This window comes from Salmo trutta, chromosome 39 (genome assembly GCF_901001165.1).
Source record: "Salmo trutta chromosome 39, fSalTru1.1, whole genome shotgun sequence".
NCBI classification, from domain to species: Eukaryota; Metazoa; Chordata; class Actinopteri; order Salmoniformes; family Salmonidae; genus Salmo; species Salmo trutta.
The window spans coordinates 13,501,872-13,522,243 of record NC_042995.1 but is presented as its reverse complement, the minus strand read 5'-3'; the positions used below and the strand labels follow the sequence as shown (position 1 = coordinate 13,522,243).

At 43.8% G+C, this 20,372-nt stretch overlaps 1 protein-coding gene and 1 long non-coding RNA gene across 6 annotated transcripts in view; one reads left to right on the top strand and one right to left on the bottom strand.

Moving 5' to 3' along the window:
- LOC115179617 (multidrug resistance-associated protein 4-like) overlaps positions 1-1,893 on the bottom strand; it is a 35,616-nt gene extending 33,723 nt beyond the window's left edge. Inside the window, exon 1 of one of the 3 annotated variants that reach the window (XM_029741249.1) lies at positions 1,477-1,893. In XM_029741249.1, coding sequence (XP_029597109.1) covers positions 1,477-1,550 — 74 coding nt within the window. In that variant the 5' untranslated portion in view covers positions 1,551-1,893. Of the gene's footprint in view, positions 1-864; positions 1,123-1,476 lie in introns of those variants that run through there. The other 2 variants (XM_029741251.1, XM_029741250.1) reach the window with 2 other exon arrangements.
- Positions 493-15,303, top strand: LOC115179619 (uncharacterized). Of its 3 annotated transcripts, none has more exons than XR_003872976.1 (3): positions 493-532; positions 14,825-15,034; positions 15,132-15,303. It is a non-coding gene; the product is annotated as an uncharacterized LOC115179619 (long non-coding RNA). The 3 variants fall into 3 exon arrangements; XR_003872975.1 differs by lacking the exon at positions 493-532 and adding an exon at positions 14,199-14,518; XR_003872974.1 differs by lacking the exon at positions 493-532 and having other exon boundaries at positions 14,210-15,034.
- The last annotated feature ends 5,069 nt before the right edge of the window (positions 15,304-20,372 follow it).

Genomic DNA, 20,372 nt, shown 5'->3' with positions numbered 1-20,372 from the left:
AGCTTGGTGAGGTGTTTTGTTTTTGTGTCTTGTCATCATGTGACATAAAGATGTTACGTTTCGGACGCCATTGGGTTCGTTTTTCAGAAAATGGAGGAGTGGACTCTGTGGTTTGATCTACAACATTTTTGAAAGTGATTCAACTTTCCACATCCTTCACATCTTTTCCCCCCTGCAGGGCAGTTTGTTTGTCCTCCATCATGTGGGAATTTTCCTCCACAGTTATTGCATGTTCTGTTTGACGTTTGTCACTTTCATAGCCCTGGCTTTGGTTATGTTTTTTATTTTGGACAGCGCGCACTAAAAGTTATTTTTGTGATTTTGATTGAGCATTCTCAATGCCTCCAGCTTGTTTATCTGACGTTTCTTGTGCCCTGCCTGTATCAAGTAGTTGTTGGAGAGCCATTGAACCATCCTTTAGCGCCATCATGCGGAGGCGCGCGGAACTGCAGCTTAGTATTATCTGTGACTTGATTTCTTTATCAACGTTTGCAAACTCGCATGTGTATGCTAATTGCCTCAATCTTGTGTGGTAAGCATCCAAGGTTTCGTTTTCGTCTTGTTTGTCTGAACGTAGGTTTCATATTCTGTGTTGACTTTTGGACAGAAATATGCATCAGCTGCTCCGGTATCTTGCAGTGTGTCAAATATATCGCACACATCCGACCCTGCATAGTGTAACAGTAATGCCCTTTTCTGTGTGTTATCCGTGATGTCTAATGCCACTAGAAAATGGTTGAATCTGTTGATCCATTTTTTCGACCTCGAGCCAATTGAACTGGGTTCTGTGTGCACATCATGGTATTGTAATGTACAACTGTACAATTGTAATGTAGGCTGTTGTTGCGATCTGCGTTTACTCACATAGGCACGTAGTTTGTCTTGTAAATTGCATTCGCCTCTTGTGCGTTTCACTCGTCAACAATTGTAACATCCACAGTTGTTTAGATGTCTTATGTTTATAAGAACTGATGTCCGGGCGTTCGCATACTTTTGTTTAACTTTACTCCAAAGTATGCTGGCATTATAGTTCACGACGTATCACTGCTACTGTAAAACATGGATCTGGAATCCCACAGTACGAATACACGGACTGGATTATGGCATAATGTTCACTTCATTACAGCTACTTCCAGACCCAAATGAGAAGACACCTCTCTGACCATTTTACTCGCCCAAGCAGAACTGGTTAGGCTGTTTTTATGTTACCCATATCATTTGTAATTGTGCTGCTGGCAACAATTTAATCACGCTTTGTTGGCCTACGTTTACTGACACCTGCCATAGTCAACGGGTGTTGAGCGTTCGTAAATTCCTCAGTTATTCTGAACTCTGGGACACTCAGACAAGAGAGCCCTGAAATCGGAGTAGATAGCCAGAGCGAATTTACGAACGCACCCTTAATAGCCAGCCACCTTACTAACTGGCTACTTTCAAAAGATCGAGCTACAGTGTTAACTGTAAACAAGTACTTACCAGAAAAACACCCGTGAAAAGAAATTAGCTGTTGTTGATGGATTCAATTTCACATCTTTCTTCAGTTGTTCCATTTTGCAATGACACCACGCCAAAATGTGTAAATAAATACGAGGAGGAGTCTACTGTGTCCAGTCGAATTCACCATTTTCTGGGTTCAGGGTCCACTCAAACATTGTTTTAAGCTTTGTTTTACTATTGACAATTACAGCTGATTTCGGGATTGTATATTGATTTACTATACTTACATATAAATAAGTCATCTGATTTATTTGTTTCAGTCTCTGAATTGTTTAATCAAACTTTTCGCCACCAGCTCCTGATATAAGGCCATAAAACAAAAGGTCTCCTGAATTAGTCTTGTGGCCCGAGCTGGTTTTCCCACTGAGGTATAGTAAGAACGGGTTTCCCTGGCTAAACCAGAGGTGTGTATTCGTCACATGGGGTTGGTGGCACCTTAATTGGGGAGAACTGCCTCATGTTAATGACTGAAGCGGAATGGGTGGGATGGCATACACACGCACTTGGCCCAAGCTGGTTTTCCCCGGTTTTCCTACCGAGGTGTAATAAGAACTGGTTTCCCTGGCTAAACCAGTGGCAGGTATTCATCACAGGTTGGTGGCACCTTAATTGGAGAGAACAGGCTCATGTTAGTGACTGGAGCATAATAGGTGGAATGATATCAAATACATCAAACAAATGGTTTCCGTGTGTTTGATGCCATTCCATTGGTTCCGTTCCAGCCATTATTATGAGCCGTTCTCCCCTCAGTAGCCTTCACTATTCATGGATGCCAAGGAAACCAGGCTTCCCCCCCAAAAATACAAAAATAATTTATTTTGTCTCTGTGTTTCATAATTTTCCTTCAATTCGCAAGAGGCTGAATGTATCTCAATGGAGAAAGCATCCGAGTGGGCAAAATATATCCCCTCTGTCTCAGTATGTGTAGCCCATCTGATGCTGTCTGGCAAAAAAAGGGTATGACATTGTTGCTGCCCATAGCATTGAATGTAAGGAAAGCCAGCGAGCATTTGGCCTCCCTTGATACCAAATAAAATAATAGCCAATCAGTGTTGAGCTCAACTGTGAATAAAATAATAGCCAAATAAAATAATAGCCAATCAGTGTTGAGCTCAACTGTGAAAAGCCTGTTTGGATTTGGCTTCACACCAATCACATCAAAAGCAAAACATAATTTACAGAAACTTGAATTGTTGCATCTTGTAGTGTTGTTGTTCTCCAGTGCTTAGCTAGCTAAAATCGTCTCTTTCCTAAATTAGCCATTGATGGAGATAGGGATTTGGGCTGGTTTTACTTAAATCTCTGTACTGGCCAATGATTATAATGACGATTCTGATCCAAACATAAATTCATACATTGTGCTCCTGGCCTGAGAGGATGGAAGTTCAATAAGTAGCTAGATGTAGTAGGTTAATGTAAACTAGCTGGCCTGGCGCATCGTTGCCCTTGAGAGTAAGTTAGGCTAGCGAGCAAACATTTTAGCCAGGTAGCCTAGAACAAAAACTAAAAGTGTTTAGGCCTACTGTATGACAGAGTTGTAGACCGTTTCATCAACATGAAAGATGTCATTGGCGTTTCGCTACAAATAGGGTGAGTCATGTTTTTTCTACTTGCACGCACGCACACACACACACACACACACACAGTAATCAGTACTATAGACAGCCACATCATATTTAGCTTACATTGATTGGACTAAATAGTTTTTGGTAGCTTTTAGTTGTCACTGTATTAGACTAAGCATGGGTGATTTGATGATGCTGAAATGTTCAAGTTGAATTGGTGCTGGAATAGTGGAGGCAGCTTACGCAGCTTTTCAGCTTTGTGCGTGAGCTCCAATGCACTTTGACCATGCCAAATGACAGAACCCTAGCCATGGCAAGGCTATGCACAGCTTAGCTACAGTTCATGGTGCAGATGCAAATGGTTTTGGCCATTTCCACCGTATGGACAAATCATTTGCTTCGCTTGTTCTGCCTGATCTCTCCGTCACAGTTCAGACTAGAGGTCTTCACGAATCCACCTGTGCCCGAATACCCGTGACTAGATCCTGGACCTGAGCGGGTTCGGTCCAGAATTCTATATATATATTGTCACGGGTCTGGGTCGAATCTGATATGATTGTCATGGGTCTCGGGTATGTGTAATTATAACTGAGTTGTCCGGAAGGATCTGTACAGATCCAAACACGATGCTGCAGTAGGGAGAGAGACAGAGAAATTGTATAATTTATGCTGCTGCTCTTGCTTTTCACGAGAGTGGCGCATGTAGCTTGTTGTTGGTCAATCGTAAGTGTCGTGACTTTACCTTCATTAGTCTGATGACTGTTATTTATTTAATCCACTAGCTATGTTTAATTATTACCTGATTCAATTAATTGTGTAACAATTAACTCATTAGGATTTGGGGCACCACGGAAGAAGTTGTTTAGAGAGTTACCATCTCCCGAATTAAACTCTATAAGGTCTTTACCTATAACATCCATAAAACAGTCAACATATTAAACAAGAAATAGAAACAAGTCTCTCACTGTTGGCGCTTGCTATAGACCACGCTCTGCCCCCAGCTGTGCCCTCAACACCACATGTGAATTGATTGCCCCCCATCTATCATCTGAGCTCGTGCTACTAGGTGACCTAAACTGGGACATGCTTAACACCCCGGCCATCCTACAATCTAAGCTTGATGCCATCAATCTCACACAAATTATCAATGAACCTGCCAGGTACAACCCCAAATCCGTAAACATGGGCACCCTCATAGATATCATCCTAACTAACTTGCCCTCCAAATACACCTCTGTTGTTTTCAATCAAGATCTCAGTGATCACTGCCTCATTGCCTGCATCCGTAATGGGTCTGCGACCAAACGACCACCCCTCATCACTGTCAAACACTCCCAAAACAATTCTGCGAGCAGGTCTTTCCAATCGGCCTGGCCGGGGTATCCTGGAATGACATTGACCTCATCCCGTCAGTAGAGGATGCCTGGTCATTCTTTAAAAGTGCCTTCCTCACCATCTTAAATAAGCATGCCCCATTCAAAAAATGTAGAACTAGGAATAGTCCTTGGTTCAATCCAGACCTGTCTGCCCTTGACCAGCACAAAAACATCCTGTGGCGTTCTGCATTCGCATCGAATAGCCCCCGTGATATGCAACTTTTCAGGGAAGTTAGGAACAAATATACACAGGCAGTTAGGAAAGCTAAGGCTAGCTTTTTCAAACAGAAATTTGCATTCTGTAGTACAAACTCAAAGTTCTGGGACACTGTAAAGTCCATGGAGAATAAGAGCACCACCTCCCAGCTGCCCACTGTCCTGAGGCTAGGAAACACTGTTACCACCGATAAATCATCTATAATTGAGAATTTCAATAAGTTTTTCTCTACGGCTGGCCATGCTTTCCACCTGGCTACCCCTACCCCGGTCAACTGCCCGGCACCCTCCACAGCAACCCGCAAAAGCACCCACCATTTCTCCTTCACCCAAATCCAGATAGCTGATGTTCTGAAAGAGCTGCAAAATCTGGACCCCTACAAATCAGCCAGGCTAGACAATCTGGACCCTCTCTTTCTAAAATGATCTGCCGAAATTGTTGCAACCCCTATTACTAGCCTGTTCAACCTCTCTTTCGTATCGTCTGAGATTCCCAAAGATTGGAAAGCTGCCGCGGTCATCCCCCTCTTCAAAGGGAGTGACACTCTAGACCCAAACTGCTACAGACCTATATCTATCCTACCCTGTCTTTCTAAGGTCTTCGAAAGCCAAGTTAACAAACAGATTACCGACCATATCGAATCCCACCGTACCTTCTCTGCTATGCAATCTGGTGTCAGAGCTGGTCATGGGTGCACCTTAGCCACGCTCAAGGTCCTAAACGACATCAGAACCGCCATCGATAAGAGACATTACTGTGCAGCCGTATTCCTCGACCTGGCCAAGGCTTTCGACTCTGTCAATCACCTCATTCTTATTGGCAGACTCGACAGCCTTGGTTTCTCAAATGATTGCCTCGCCTGGTTTACCAACTACTTCTCTGATAGAGTTCAGTGTGTCAAATTGGAGGGCCTGTTGTCCGGACCTCTGGCAGTCTCTATGGGTGTGCCACAGGGTTCAATTCTCGGGCCGACTCTCTTCTCTGTATACATCAATGATTTTGCTCTTGCTGCTGGTGATTCTCTGATCCACCTCTACGCAGACGACACCATTCTGTATACTTCTGGCCCCTCTTTGGACACTGTGTTAACTAACCTCCAGACGAGCTTCAATGCCATACAACTCTCCTTCCGTGGCCTCCAACTGCTCTTAAATGCAAGTAAAACTAAATGCATGCTATTCAATCGGTCAATGCCCGCACCTGCCCGCCCGTCCAGCATCACTACTCTAGACGGCTCGGACTTAGAATACGTGGACAACTACAAATGCCTAGGTGTCTGGTTAGACTGTAAACTCTCCTTCCAGACTCACATTAATTAAGCATCTCCAATCCAAAATGAAATCTAGAATCGGCTTCCTATTTCGCAACAAAGCATCCTTCACTCATGCTGCCAAACATACCCTTGTAAAACTGACCATCCTACCAATCCTCGACTTCGGCGATGTCATCTATAAAATAGCCGCTAACACTCTACTCAACAAATTGGATGCAGTCTATCACAGTGCCATCCGTTTTGACACCAAAGCCCCATACACTACCCACCACTGCGACCTGTATGCTCTCGTTGGTTGGCCCTCGTTTCATACTCGTTGCCAAACCCACTGGCTCCAGGTTATCTACAAGTCTCTGCTAGGTAAAGCCCCGCCTTATCTCAGCTCACTGGTCACCATAGCAGCACCCACTCGTAGCACGTGCTCCAGCAGGTATATCTCACTAGTCACCCCCAAAGCCAATTAATCCTTTGGTTGCCTTTCCTTCCAGTTCTCTGCTGCCAATGACTGGAACGAACTGCAAAAATTACTGTTGGAGACTCATATCTCACTCACTAGCTTTAAGCACCAGCTGTCAGAGCAGCTCACAGATCACTGCACCTGTACATAGCCCATCTGTAAGCAGCCCATCTATCTACCTCATCCCCATACTGTATTTATTTATTTATCTTGCTCCTTTGCACCCCAGTATCTCTACTTGCACATTCATCTTCTGTACATCTACCATTCCAGTGTTTAATTGCTATATTGTAATTACTTCGCCACCATGTTCTATTTATTGCCTTTACTCCCTTATCTTACCTCATTTGCTCTCACTGTATATAGACTTTTTATTTTATTTTTTTCTACTGTATTATTGATTGTATGTTTTGTTTATTCCATGTGTAACTCTGTGTTGTTGTATGTGTCGAGTTGCTATGCTTTATCTTGGCCAGGTCGCAGTTGCAAATGAGAACTTGTTCTCAACTAGCCTACCTGGTTAAATAAAGGTGAATGTTTTTATCATAACCTCATCAATTCTCATTCTGAACATTCGTAACCTTGGATCTGCAAGAACCCCAGGTTTGAGCATTATTCAGTACTACACAAATTGGTTTAATCATTTATTTACTAGCTAACTAAATAATTACACGGAATACACATACACACTTACATGAGACAAGGGTCCCTAATGGACTGACAAAATATAATGGCTTACACAGAGATGGAGAGAGAGAAAAAGAGACACATTCTATAACTATTCTCACATTAATCATATACCTTATACCCAAACCACCGCCCGCTTGGAATAAGAAATAACTAATGTATTTACGTGTGAAATGCCTTCGTTCATGGTTAATCTCAGTCGGAACCAAGCCTTCTCGGAAAGTTGTTGTGGTGGGATCTCCTGTTGGTGTAAGGCTCTGATTGTCCACAAGAGGTCACAATGTACCTCTTCTAAATTGTCTGTAGTTTAAATGATTCCCATTGATGATGAGCGTAGTAGGATAGCCTCACTTAGATTCGCTTTTCTCGATATCTGACTTAAGACAGCTAATCAACTGTACCAGTGATTTGTCTGAGGTGAGCTTCTCCTCTCTTCCTCCTTGTGTTGGCATTCAGGATTCGGACCACGATGGACATGAGCTGCAGCTCTTAGTCTCTGAAGGAAGGTGAGTTAATTTCTTCGCCTCGTGTTGAGGTTCAAATCGTCAACCATTTCAAAACATGTAGCTCTCCTCCTCACGTTTCCTGATCTAAAGGTTGATTTCGTCACCAAGGCGTTCCGTCATGCTGACATGATCTCTGAGCTCACTCGGGCGTGGCTAGTTACTGTGCATAGCTTATAGGAAAAACAATTATCTCATTAGAAAACTAAAATCACAGTCCTATCTTAACATAGGGTTGTTAAGACATTGCCATTTTTATACCATTTTTTATGAAATCACAAAATAGACATTAGTTTTCCATAGACCATCTCTCATCATTCCACACAATCGGATGTTAGAAATATTGTTCCAGTGTTCACTTTTTGGACGTTAGAGTTTTGGGCGTTCCTTTGGTTGATACTAAAGGGTAGAGAGAGAGTCTCCCTCTCTGGTAATTTACGACAGAGTGTGAAAGTCGATCATCCAGCAGCCCCCCCTCCTCTGTGGGAGAGAGAGAGAAAGGCTTGATTTTATTGTATTTTTATTTATTGAACCTTTATTTACATAGGCAAGTCAGTTAACAACGAATTATTTTTTACAATGATGGCCTACTCTGGCCAAATCCAGACGACACTGGGCCAATTGTGCGCCGCCCTATGGGACTCCCAATCACGGCCGGATGTGATTCAGCCTGGATTCAAACCAGGGACTGTAGTGACACCTCTTGCACTGAGATGCAGTGCCTTAGACCACTGCACCACACTGTCACAATCTCGCCAGTCTGATCTGACCCATTCTGATCCTCACAGGATAGTCATGACATAAGTCATCAAAGCGGCAATAGGCTACAGTCAAAGAGTTAGGAGATATGTAATCACGGGAATATGGAAATAAAATGATGTAATTAAAAGTTGGAGGAGAAGGATAGGCTACAATGACCAAAAGCCAACAGGTAGGCTGCTACTTAATATTCTGAATGGAGTTGTTGTTGATTGTAACTGTGTAGGATGAGAAAGCTCATGCAGCCTCAATTAGTCCAGCTATCTTAACTAGATTCTCCCGGTTTGATGCAGTCAAGACAGGTACTATGTAATCATATTGGATGATAAATAATCTTGCTATAGCAGTTATTAGTCTAATATAGAGCGAGTCGGCGTGGTTGGTTGCTGTCTCTCCCTCCCTCCTCCCCGCTTACCGTGTCACTCGCTCACACTCGCTCACACTCACACTGGATTCGACTAGGTCTAATCGGAATGGGTTTAGTTGTCCTCGGGTCCGTTCGGAACTGGTACAACTTTTTGGACCTGTGAAGGCCTCTAGTTCAAACCAAGAGCTGCCTAACAAATGATGCAGGGCATCTGATTGCTTCCTACGCAGGACACATGACAGCACCTCTTCAACTGCTAGGCTTACCAATTCAGTAGCGATACTTGCTTTCTATCAGAAGGAGCTGCAGGCATGACTCTCCACAAACGATGATGCTGAGACTGTGCAAGAACTGTCTACAGTTACAGACTTACTCATCCAATGTCTTCGGGAGAATGCTCAGATGGTTGGGAAATCAAATCAAATCATTGGCAACACTGTGTTGAACGGCGCCACCTATGGTTAGGGCAGTCCAAGCTCCCTGACAAAGAGAAGGTTCCACTCCTAGGTGTACCCATATCACCTTGCCAGACATTTAGCACAGCAGCGGCCACCTCCTCCAAGTGTCTGAAGAAGACTAGGAAGCAAAGATGGCGCTTCAGCGCCTCATTCCAAAGCCTAGAATGCATCCGGCAGCAAACCATTACTCCCATCCCAGGGCCCCAACTGGGATGCCGAGAAACAAGGCTCAGACTCGTGCTGTACCTGCTCAGGAGTAGAGGAACAGACACTTTCAGCCCTACCGACGAGGTGGAGCGCAGCATCGCCCAAGAAGCAGAGGTGCACCATATGCAGGCCGCGTCCCCTCTGCACCACAGCACGCTGAGCCTCGTTCCTGACGGGACTGACTCTCTAGTGCAACACCATTTCCTTGAACACCACCTTTCCAGCTGGAAAAGGTCAACAGCCAACAAATGGGTGTTATGCACTCTAACACAAGGTTACGCACTACAATTCTGTCAGTGACCCCTACACTTCAGGGGTGTCTTGAAAACAACAGCTCGCAAGCCTGCTGAAAAGCAAACGCACTGCTCAGAAATGCATTTCCTCCTGGAAAAGCATGCAATCGAAGAGGTAGAACCAGAGCAACAAAACTACAGGTTCTACACAAATCTATTTTCTGGTGCCAAAAAAGGCAGAGGCCTCGGTCTGATCCTGGACCTAAGGTTTCTGAATCATAATCGTTCAGCACTTCCCTTCAAAATGCTGCTAATCAAAACCATCCTTCAGTCAGTAAAACCAGGTGATTGGTTCACCACAGTGGACCTGAAAGACGCATACTTTCATATCCCCATTCTACCTGCACACAGAAAATACCTGAGATTTGCCTTCGAAAAATAGTGTTTTCAGTTATTTCACTCGCCCCTCGGCTTGACACTGTACACTCTAATCGTGTGAGCAACACTCTCTCCATAAAGAGTTGTGTCATTGCCAAATTGCCTTTCAACATTCAAACTGAAAAAACAGGTGACAGTGCTAGAGAGTCAGAGGCTCCTAGGCCTCCTAGCTGCTGCAGTCCATGTTGTACCGTTGGGCTTGCTCCACATGTGGCCAATACAGTGCTGGTGTCCCAGAAGAGACTAAGACAAAAAACTAACAATTTCAATGAGTTGCTGGAGAGAAATACAATGGTGGTGCCTAGCACTTCAAACTCCCAGTGTAGTTCTCCTAGGCACAGTTTACAACCGGGTGACATTGACCACAGACACCTCTCTACAGGGATGAGGAACAGCCTTGAACTAGTCAGGGGTCTATGGTGTATGGTCAGCACCATGGACAACACCTCACATCAATGTACTGGAGCTCAATGCGGTTCACCTTGCACTCCCTCACTTCCTCCCAGTACTATAGGACAACCGTGGTTGCACACATCAACCACCAGGGCTGACTGAGGTCTATAGCACTGCAGCAGGTAGTAATGGAGCTACTGCTTTTGGCAAACAGACACCTTACATCCCTCAGAGCAATACACCTGCCGGGTGTAGAGAATCAGGCAGCATACCTTCTCTCCAGTGCTTCTGCCAAATCTGCGGATGCAGTGGACTGCTGGAAGCATTTCCAACAATTCCCTTGCTCCCTCAAGGTCTTGAGGAAGATCAGTCTCGAGAGCACGTCAGTTCTACTTGTTGATCCACATTGGCCACAGCATCCCTGGTTTTCAGACCTTGTACAGCTGACAACCTCCCAACCATGGGATTCCCCTCTTCGAAAGGACCTCCTGTCAGAAGCGAACGGCAAGCTTTGGCACCCTAACCCAGCATACTGAAGTTGTGGGTGTGGCCCCTGAACGTGACTGCCTTGTAGCTGTAGGGTTGCCCTCCTTGGTAATTGATACAGTTCAGGTAGAATGGGCATCCTCTATGCTGGAAAGTGGAATTTGTTCTGTAATTTGAATTTTCTCCAGTAGCTTATGTCTGCAGGGAAGTCCCCATCTATACTGAAGTGTTGGTCCCATGTCTCATGAGCAGAAAAATAAGTTACCAAAAATGTTCCATACGCACAAAAAGCTTTGTTTCTCTCATTTTGTGCACAAATTATTTTGCATCCCTGATAGTGAGCATTTCTCCTTTGCCAAGATAATCAATTGTTGAAATTGTTGCATGTTGTGTTTATATTTTTATTCAGTATACATTAAAAGTGTATATGGCAGCCATCTTTGTGGGTCATGGCCAGATTGCAGGTGCATCATCAGGGGCATTCTAGAATCACAATTCATTAAAGTTGCCCACAGGCTACGGCCCTCCAACGCTCCTTCAATACCCTCATGGGCGTTAGTTGTCCTACGATCACTTGTGAGCCCACCATTTCAGTACCTGTCTTCACTTGAGCTACACTACATGACCAAAAGTATGTGGCCACCTGCTGGTTGAACATCTCATTCCAAAATCATGGGCATTAAAATGGAGTTGGTTCCCCCTTTGCTGCTATAACAGCCTCCACAGTTCTGGGAAGGCTTTCCACTAGATGTTGGAACATTACTGGGGACTTGCTTCCATTCAGCCACAAGAGCATTAGTGAGGTCGGGCACTGATGTTGGACGATTAGGCCTGGCTCGCAGTCGGCGTTCCAATTGATCCCAAAGGTGTTCAATGGGGTTGAGGTCAGGGTTCTGTGAAGGACAGTCAAGTTCTTCCAAACCGATCTTGACAAACCATTTCTGTATGGAACTCGCTTTGTGCATGGGGGCATTGTCAAGCAGAAACAGGAAACAGGAAAGGGCCTTTCCCAAACTGTTGCCACAAAGTTGGAAGCACAGGATCATCTAGAATGTCATTGTATGCTGTAACGTTAGGATTTCCCTTCAATGGAACTAAGGGGCCTAGCCCGAACCATGAAAACTAGCCCCAGACCATTATTCCTCCAACACCAAACTTTACAGTTGACACTATGCATTGTGGCAGGTAGCGTTCTCCTGGCATCCGCCAAACCTAGATGCGTCTGTCAGACTGCCAGATGGTGAAGCGGGATTCATCACTCCAGAGTCCAATGGTGGCGAGCTTTACACCACTCCAGCCGAAGCTTGGCATTGCGCATGGGGATCTTAGGCTTGTGTGCGGTTGCTCGGCCATGGAAACCCATTTCATGAAGCTCCCAACCAACAGTTATTGTGCTGATGTTACTTCCAGAGGCAGTTTGGAACTCGGTAGTGTGTTGCAACCGAGGACAGAAGATTTTTACGCGCTACGCGCTTCAGCACTTGGCAGTCTCGTTCTGTCAGCTTGTGTGGCCTACCACTTTGCGGCTGAGCCGTTGTTGCTTCTAGACATTTCCACTTCACAATAACAGCACTTACAGTTGACAGGGGCAGCTCTAGTAGGGTAGAAATTTGACAAACTGACTTGTTGGAAAGGGGCTATGATGATGCCATGTTGAAAGTCACTGAGCTCTTCAGTAAGACCATTCTACTGCCAATGTTTGTCTATGGAGATTGCACGGCGTTGTGCTCGATCTTATACACCTGTCAGCAACGGGTGTGGCTGAAATAGCCAAAACCACTCATTTGAAGAGTGTCCACATACTTTTGTATATATAGTGTATGTGAGCTCTCAGTCAAGACTGCCTTTCTATTGGCTATTGTTTCAGCCAAGCGTGTTGGAGAATTACATGCACTTTCTATCCATCCTTCCAGCCTCACTTCAGCAGAACATGGCTCTAAGGCAGTGCTTCTGCCAAATCTAGCATTCTTACATAACATTGAGTGACCTGCTGCAGCAGGTCACCAAACAACCTATGGGAGAGGTCTAGCATTCTTACTAAGGTGCTTTCATCATCACATGCTAACCAGCCCTTAATCATAGCAGCATTTCACCTGCCTCACCACTCCTCACAAGAGAGTCATGAGTTGCATACCCTTTGCCCAGTTAGGGAACTGACTGCCTATCTTGCTGTAACAAGAACTGTTTGTCAAACGGAACAGTTTTTTGTGTGTTATGGGGAGAACACCAAAGGTTGCACTGTTTTGAAGCAGAGACTGGTACATTGGACTACCAATACAGTGTCAACATTATATGCTGCAGCAGGTAGACCAAGTCCAGACAGCATGGTAGCACACTCCACCAGGGGTATGGTCACTTCATGGGCACTGTTCAGAGGGGCCTCCCTGGACTCTATCTGTGCTGATGCAAATTGGGAAACACCCATAACTTTCATGAGGTACTACACACTCAATGTTATGCCCACACCATCAGTGGGGGGTGTGAATCTGGACCCGGCACACTAGCGCAACCCAGAAAAGTGAGCGTACCGTGAACCGTGTACATACTTACTTATCAACCATCAGTGGGATGGACGTTCTAAACAGTGGCCTCCCACTCTTGGTGCTGTTGCACCAAGTTGAAGCCTCATGTTTTAAGTTCTAGCTTTCAGCTTGCTTGTGTATAAGGTTGTATATCACAGTTCAAATTCTGTGTTACCCTGTTGGGTAAATATATTTTGCTGCATCCTGTGTGGATACAAGGACGTCCCTGGGACTCATCTGGACTAAGTTAAATGGCGGGTTATCCCACTCTGTTGTCCGAAATAACTCTTTGGTACAACCTCTCGCATAGGTTGTTTGGTGACATGTTGCGAAAACGAAAGAGAACGTTACGGGTGTAACCTTGGTTCTCAGAGTAGAGTAACAGGTCGCTAAGCTTTCATGTCGTTCCGCCACCTCAATGGGGTTATGTAAAATAATAGAAGTATGTAATGCCACACCGCCTTTTATAATGACAGGTCACGTGGGTACAGTAAGGGTGTGGAGTGACTGTACAACGGTTGGTTCTAATCCTGAATGCTGATTGGTTAAAACCGCATTCCTGTCGGTGTCTATTTCACAAGTTACCACCGGCTAAATCTATGACGTTGAAATGCCTATTTACTCTGTTCCATCTCACTGCACAATCCACTGTCTCATCCACCCTGCCAGGAAATATAAACTTCACCTCCACTATAAAAAGCATCTAGACATTATCTCCCATTTCTTTTATAGACTAGCATTTGGTTTTCAACAGCAGAGACTTGTATAAACCTTGCTGCCTGTCTCAGACCTTTTCAATATTGTTTCAATGTTGAATTGCGATCGCCACCGTGTCAGAACGACACTGACAGCAAATTGAGCTGGTTGTCATAGGAACATGCACTACTTTTTTAGTCGACTGGCTAAATTGATACCTTGTTGCGAAAACTAAAATGGATGAGTGGAACATTTATTTTGCTCTTTTCCGCGGCATGACTATGGATGAATGGGAAAAAGAGATGGCAATAATACCCAGGCAGGCAGATTTGAAGGATACCGCATTGAATGACCTAGAGAAAAGTCGCGACGAAACAAAACACAGTTAAGATACAAACTGAGCTGTGCGTTGCTTCGAGGGCAGGCTAGCAGAGAATAAAACAGTTGTTGACTTTAAAACTGTCACTAAGGAAGAGTTTAACATCCTTCTCCGACAGTTTTATGGAAATGTACGAAATGGGAAGGGGAGCAGTACAGCATAAGTAGTAACCTGGCACTCCGGAGTGGGCTCAACCGGTTTCTAAATGACCCACCCATCGGTCGCAGCTGGTGCCGTATGCAGGACACTGAATTTACCACCTCGAAAGAGCGTCTGCTAAATGACGTAAATGTAAATGTAATGTATTTCAGAGAAACATCAAACAGCTAAGACGGCAAGGAAAATATCACAAACAGCCACCCTCCCATCACCGATAAGGACATGGTCCAGCTCCAAAACCCCCAGGCTCTGAATCCCGGTACACCAAGGGGTCTGGTCCAGAAAGTGTGGTTCGACCTCCAGTTACATCTGGGTCGAAGAGGAAAAGAGGGGAACAGACAACTAAAGCCCAACGGCCTAAGGTATGTTGTTCATAACCTGTTTGTGTTATTTCTATGTTGCACTCGTAATTAGGCTACTGGAAAACAATATTATAACAATGCATTCTCTCTCTCTCAGATACGCCACTCTCGCATATAACGAGGCCATAAAGAATCATCTGGACCCAAGGGAGACACCGGTGCCAATATATCCAACAAACACCGGCCTCTCGGGCATTATCACTTAAGTCAGCTGTGGTGGATAACAACGTGAATGTATGGTTTCATTTATTAAAATCAGCTCAAATGAATATCATGGATTGCCTTTATTTTGTCTGAACAGTGTCCTGCAAGTGATAAATAAGAACCTTGCCAGTCAATATGGCATTTAGAACAAACGACTGGGTCGCGTCCACAGATACAGAACAAAAAGAACGAACTACTGGGGCGCGACTCTAGCAACCCTAGATTTGTGTCGGGACTATATCTTGTGGAAGGATGAAATAGTACGAATAAATGTATCAAAATAACTTTTATTGAAAATATGTCGATCATTATTTCAATACGTTGGTAACCCGTTGTAAAAAAGTGATAATGCCCTAGAAGCTGGCATTATCACTTAAACATTTGATATTAAGCATTTCAATCACATCGCGTGAAGAAGTTCCCATAAATCGCTTGGCGACATACTCTACTCAGAGAACCAAGGCTACATCCGTTACCCAACGTTATGTTAGCGGGCACATGGCGATGTCAATATTGATGCAGTGAGACGAGACCGAGGTAAAGTCAGTTTCAGGTTGGATATTCGAAGGATATTCACATGTAGTTTTCCTTACGTCCACCAACAGCAGTTAGGGACGTCAACATAGTGGCAAATCACATTTTAAAATGTAAATTGCTCTTTAACCTCTCTAGGGTAGGGGGCAGTATTTTCACATCTGGATAAAAAACGTACCGATTTAATCTGGTTATTACTACTGCCCAGAAACTAGAATATGCATATAATTGTTTGATTTGGATAGAAAACACCCTAAAGTTTCTAAAACTGTTTGAATGGTGTCTGTGAGTATAACAGAACTCATATGGCAGGCAAAAACCTGAGAAGATTCTGTACAGGAAGTGCCCTCTCTGACCATTTCTTGGCCTTCTACACTCTCTTTATTGAAAGCAAAGGATCTCTGCTGTAACGTGACACTTTCTGAGGCTCCCATAGGCTCCCAGAAGGCGCCAGAACGTTGAATGATGACATTGCAGCCCATGGCTGAAAAACAGTAGCGCATTTGGTAAGTGGTCGATCTGAGAACAATGAGACGGGTGCGCGCGTGTACGTGAAGATTCCATTTTAGATTTTGAGTCTTTGAACGGAAAGGACGTTTCCCGGTCGGAATATTATCGCTTTTTTCCGAGAAAAATCGCATAAAAATTCATTTTAAACGGCGTTTGACATGCTTCGAAGTACGGTAATGGAATATTTTGAAATTTTTTGTCACGATACGCGTCCGCGCGTCACCGTTCGCATAGTGTCTTGAACGCAAGAACAAAACAGAGGATATTTGAACATAACTATGGATTATTTTGAACCAAAACAACATTTGTGGATGAAGTAGAAGTCCTGGGAGTGCATTCTGACGAAGAACAGCAAAGGTAATCCAATTTTTCTTATAGTAAATCTGAGTTTGGTGAGTGCCAAACTTGGTGGGTGTCAAAATAGCTAGCCCGTGATGGCGAGCTATCTACTCAGAATATTGCAAAATGTGCTTTTGCCGAAAAGCTATTTTAAAATCGGACACCGCGATTGCATAAAGGAGTTCTGTATCTATAATTCTTAAAATAATTGTTATGTTTTTGTGAACGTTTATCGTGAGTAATTTAGTAAATTCACCGGAAGTTTGCAGTGGGTATGCTAGTTCTGAACGTCACATGCTAATGTAAAAAGCTGGTTTTTGATATAAATATGAACTTGATTGAACAAAACATACATGTACCTACCTACCTATCTTTCCGATTTGGTCCTGCCGTACATACCTACACGTACGCTACGGTCACAAGACGCAGGCCTCCTAATTGTCCCTAGAATTTCTAAGCAAACGGCTGGAGGTAGGGCTTTCTCCTATAGAGCTCCATTTTTATGGAATAGTCTGCCTACCCATGTGAGAGACGCAGACTCAGTCTCAACCTTTAAGTCTTTACTGAAGACTTATCTCTTCAGTAGGTCCTATGATTAAGTGTAGTCTGGCCCAGGAGTGTGAAGGTGAACGGAAAGGCTGGAGCAACGAACCGCCCTTGCTGTCTCTGCCTTGCCGGTTCCCCTCTTTCCACTGGGATTCTCTGCCTCTAACCCTATTACAGGGGCTGAGTCACTGACTTACTGGTGTTCTTCCATGCCGTCCATGGGAGGGGTGCGTCACTTGAGTGGGTTGAGTCACTGACGTGGTCTTCCTGTCTGGGTTGGCGCCCCCCCCCCCTTGGGTTGTGCCATGGCGGAGATTTTTGTGGGCTATACTCGGCCTTGTCTTCGGACGGTAAGTTGGTGGTTGTAGACATCCCTCTAGTGGTGTGGGGGCTGTGCTTTGGCAAAGTGGGTGGGGTTATATCCTGCCTGTTTGGCCGTGTCCGGGGGTATCATCGGATGGGGCCACAGTGTCTTCTGATCCCTCCTGTCTCAGCCTCCAGTATTTATGCTGCAGTAGTTTATGTGCCGGGGGGCTAGGGTCAGTCTGTTTCATCTGGAGTTTTCTCTTGTCTTATCCGGTGTCCTGTGTGAATTTAAATATGCTCTCTCTAATTCTCTCTTTCTCTCTTTCTTTCTTTCTTTCTTTCTTTCTTTCTCTCGGAGGACCTGAGCCCTAGGACCATGCCTCGGGACTACCTGGCATGATGACTCCTTGCTGTCCCCAGTCCACCTGGCCATGCTGCTGCTCCAGTTTCAACTGTTCTGCCTGCGGCTACAGAACCCTGACCTGTTCACCGGACGTGCTTGTTGCACCCTCGACAACTACAATGATTATTATTATTTGACCATGCTGGTCATTTATGAACATTTTAACATCTTGACCATGTTCTGTTATAATATCCACCCGGCACAGTCAGAAGAGGACTGGCCACCCCTCATAGCCTGGTTCCTCTCTAGGTTTCTTCCTAGGTTTTTGGCCTTTCTAGGGAGTTTTTCCTAGCCACCGTGCCTCTTTCACATGCATTGCTTGCTGTTTGGGGTTTTAGGCTGGGTTTCTGTACAGCACTTTGAGATTTCAGCTGATATACGAAGGGCTATATAAATAAATTTGATTTGATTTGATGTATTGTATAACAATGTCCTAGGAGTGTCATCTGATGAAGATCATCAAAGGTTAGTGCTGCATTTAGCTGTGGTTATGGTTTTTGTGACATTATATGCTAGCTTGAAAAATGGGTGTCTGATTATTTCTGGCTGGGTACTCTGCTGACATAATCTAATGTTTTGCTTTCGTTGTAAAGCCTTTTTGAAATCGGACAGTGTGGTTAGATTAACGAGAGTCTTGTCTTTAAAATGGTGTAAAATAGTCATATGTTTGAGAAATTGAAGTAATAGCATTTCTAAGGTATTTGAATATCGCGCCACGGGATTCCACTGGCTGTTGAGTAGCTGGGACGATTTTGTCCCACATACCCTAGAAAGGTTAACCATTACTCCAAACACTTTCAAAACTGGTTGTAGCTAACCCGATGGCATAGACACACATTGCACACCCTTTAGTTTGTCAATTTTCATCTCACATGATTTTACATACATTTTTCAAAATGTCAAATTTCAATTGCTCCTTGGTCATGTGACCTGGTGACTTCAAACAAGATTCAGAATGTCCACTGACTACCCTTCTTTATTGCACACCCTTTAGTTTGTCCATTTTCATCTCACATGGTTTTACATGAATTTTTCTAAATTTGGAATTTCAATAGCTCCTTGGTCATGTGACCTAGTGACTTCAAACAAGGTTCAGAATGTCCACTCAGTGGGCCTACACATTGCACACCTTTTAGTTTGTCCATTTTCATCTCACAAGATTTTTTATTTTTTTTCAAAATGTAGAATTTCAATAGCTCCTTGGTCATGTGATCTAATGACTTCAAACATGGTTCAGAATGTCCACTCAGTAGGCCTACACATTGCACACCCTTAAGTTTGTCCATTTTGATCTCACAAGATTTTCAAATAATTTTTCAAAATGTAGAATTTCAATAGCTCCTTGGTCATGTGACCTAGTGACTTCAAACAAGGTCCAGAATGTCCACTGACTACCCTTCAATATTGCACACCATTTAGTTTGTCCATTTTCATCTCACATGGTTTTACATGCATTTTTCTAAATGCAAAATTTCAATAGCTCCTTGGTCATGTGACCTAATGTCCGCTGACTACCCTTCTATATTGCACACTCTTGTTTGTGTACTTTCATCTCATGCTATTAGACTTAAATCTGTAAGCTTTGCAGGCCTTCATTTTACGTGGGTGTTAATTATTTAAAAAAATGAATACTTTTTTTTTTCCATCCTCGCAATAACTATCTTTCACATGGACACTGAAAAGATCCGCAAATGGCTGAATGTGGTATGGATCAAGGACAGGAGAGGTGTTCAAACAGAGGTGCTTAAAGGAAGGCGCCTAATGAAAAACAATGTTTCATATGCTCTTTTTAATCACAGTAATAGGCAGGGATTTGTCAGTCACAGTGAGCTTGATAAGGTGAAAGAATCCTTTTCATAGCATTACTTTCATATACTGTACATTAAGACAAATCCTTCTATGTTGAGTTTTAGAACGCAGTTTACATAACCTGATAATGACTTGATATGAGTGCATTCACAACAAGCCACCTGCAGACAACTTACAAAACGCAATATTGCATTTGAGGGTTTGTTTTTCTGATGAAAATAGTTATATGATGCATGGCCTACTATTTCTAACTGGGAAAATAAATTCCTATGTCTTTTGTGAGTAAAATCCCTTTTCCAAAATTGATTTAGGTACATTTTTGTGAAGAGGTATGACGGTTGTGATATGGGTCATTTAAAACCTGTTAGGGATAGGGGGAAGTATTTTCACGGCCGGATAAAAAACGTACCCGATTTAATCTGGTTACTACTCCTGCCCAGAAACTAGAATATGCATATAATTAGTAGATTTGGATAGAAAACACTCTAAAGTTTCTAAAACTGTTTGAATGGTGTCTGTGAGTATAACAGAACTCATATGGCAGGCCAAAACCTGAGAAGATTCTATACAGGAAGTGCCCTGTCTGACCATTTCTTGTCCTTCTAGGGCATCTCTATCAAAAATACAGCATCTCTGCTGTAATGTGACATTTTCTAAGGCTTTCATTGGCTCTAGGAAGGCGCCAGA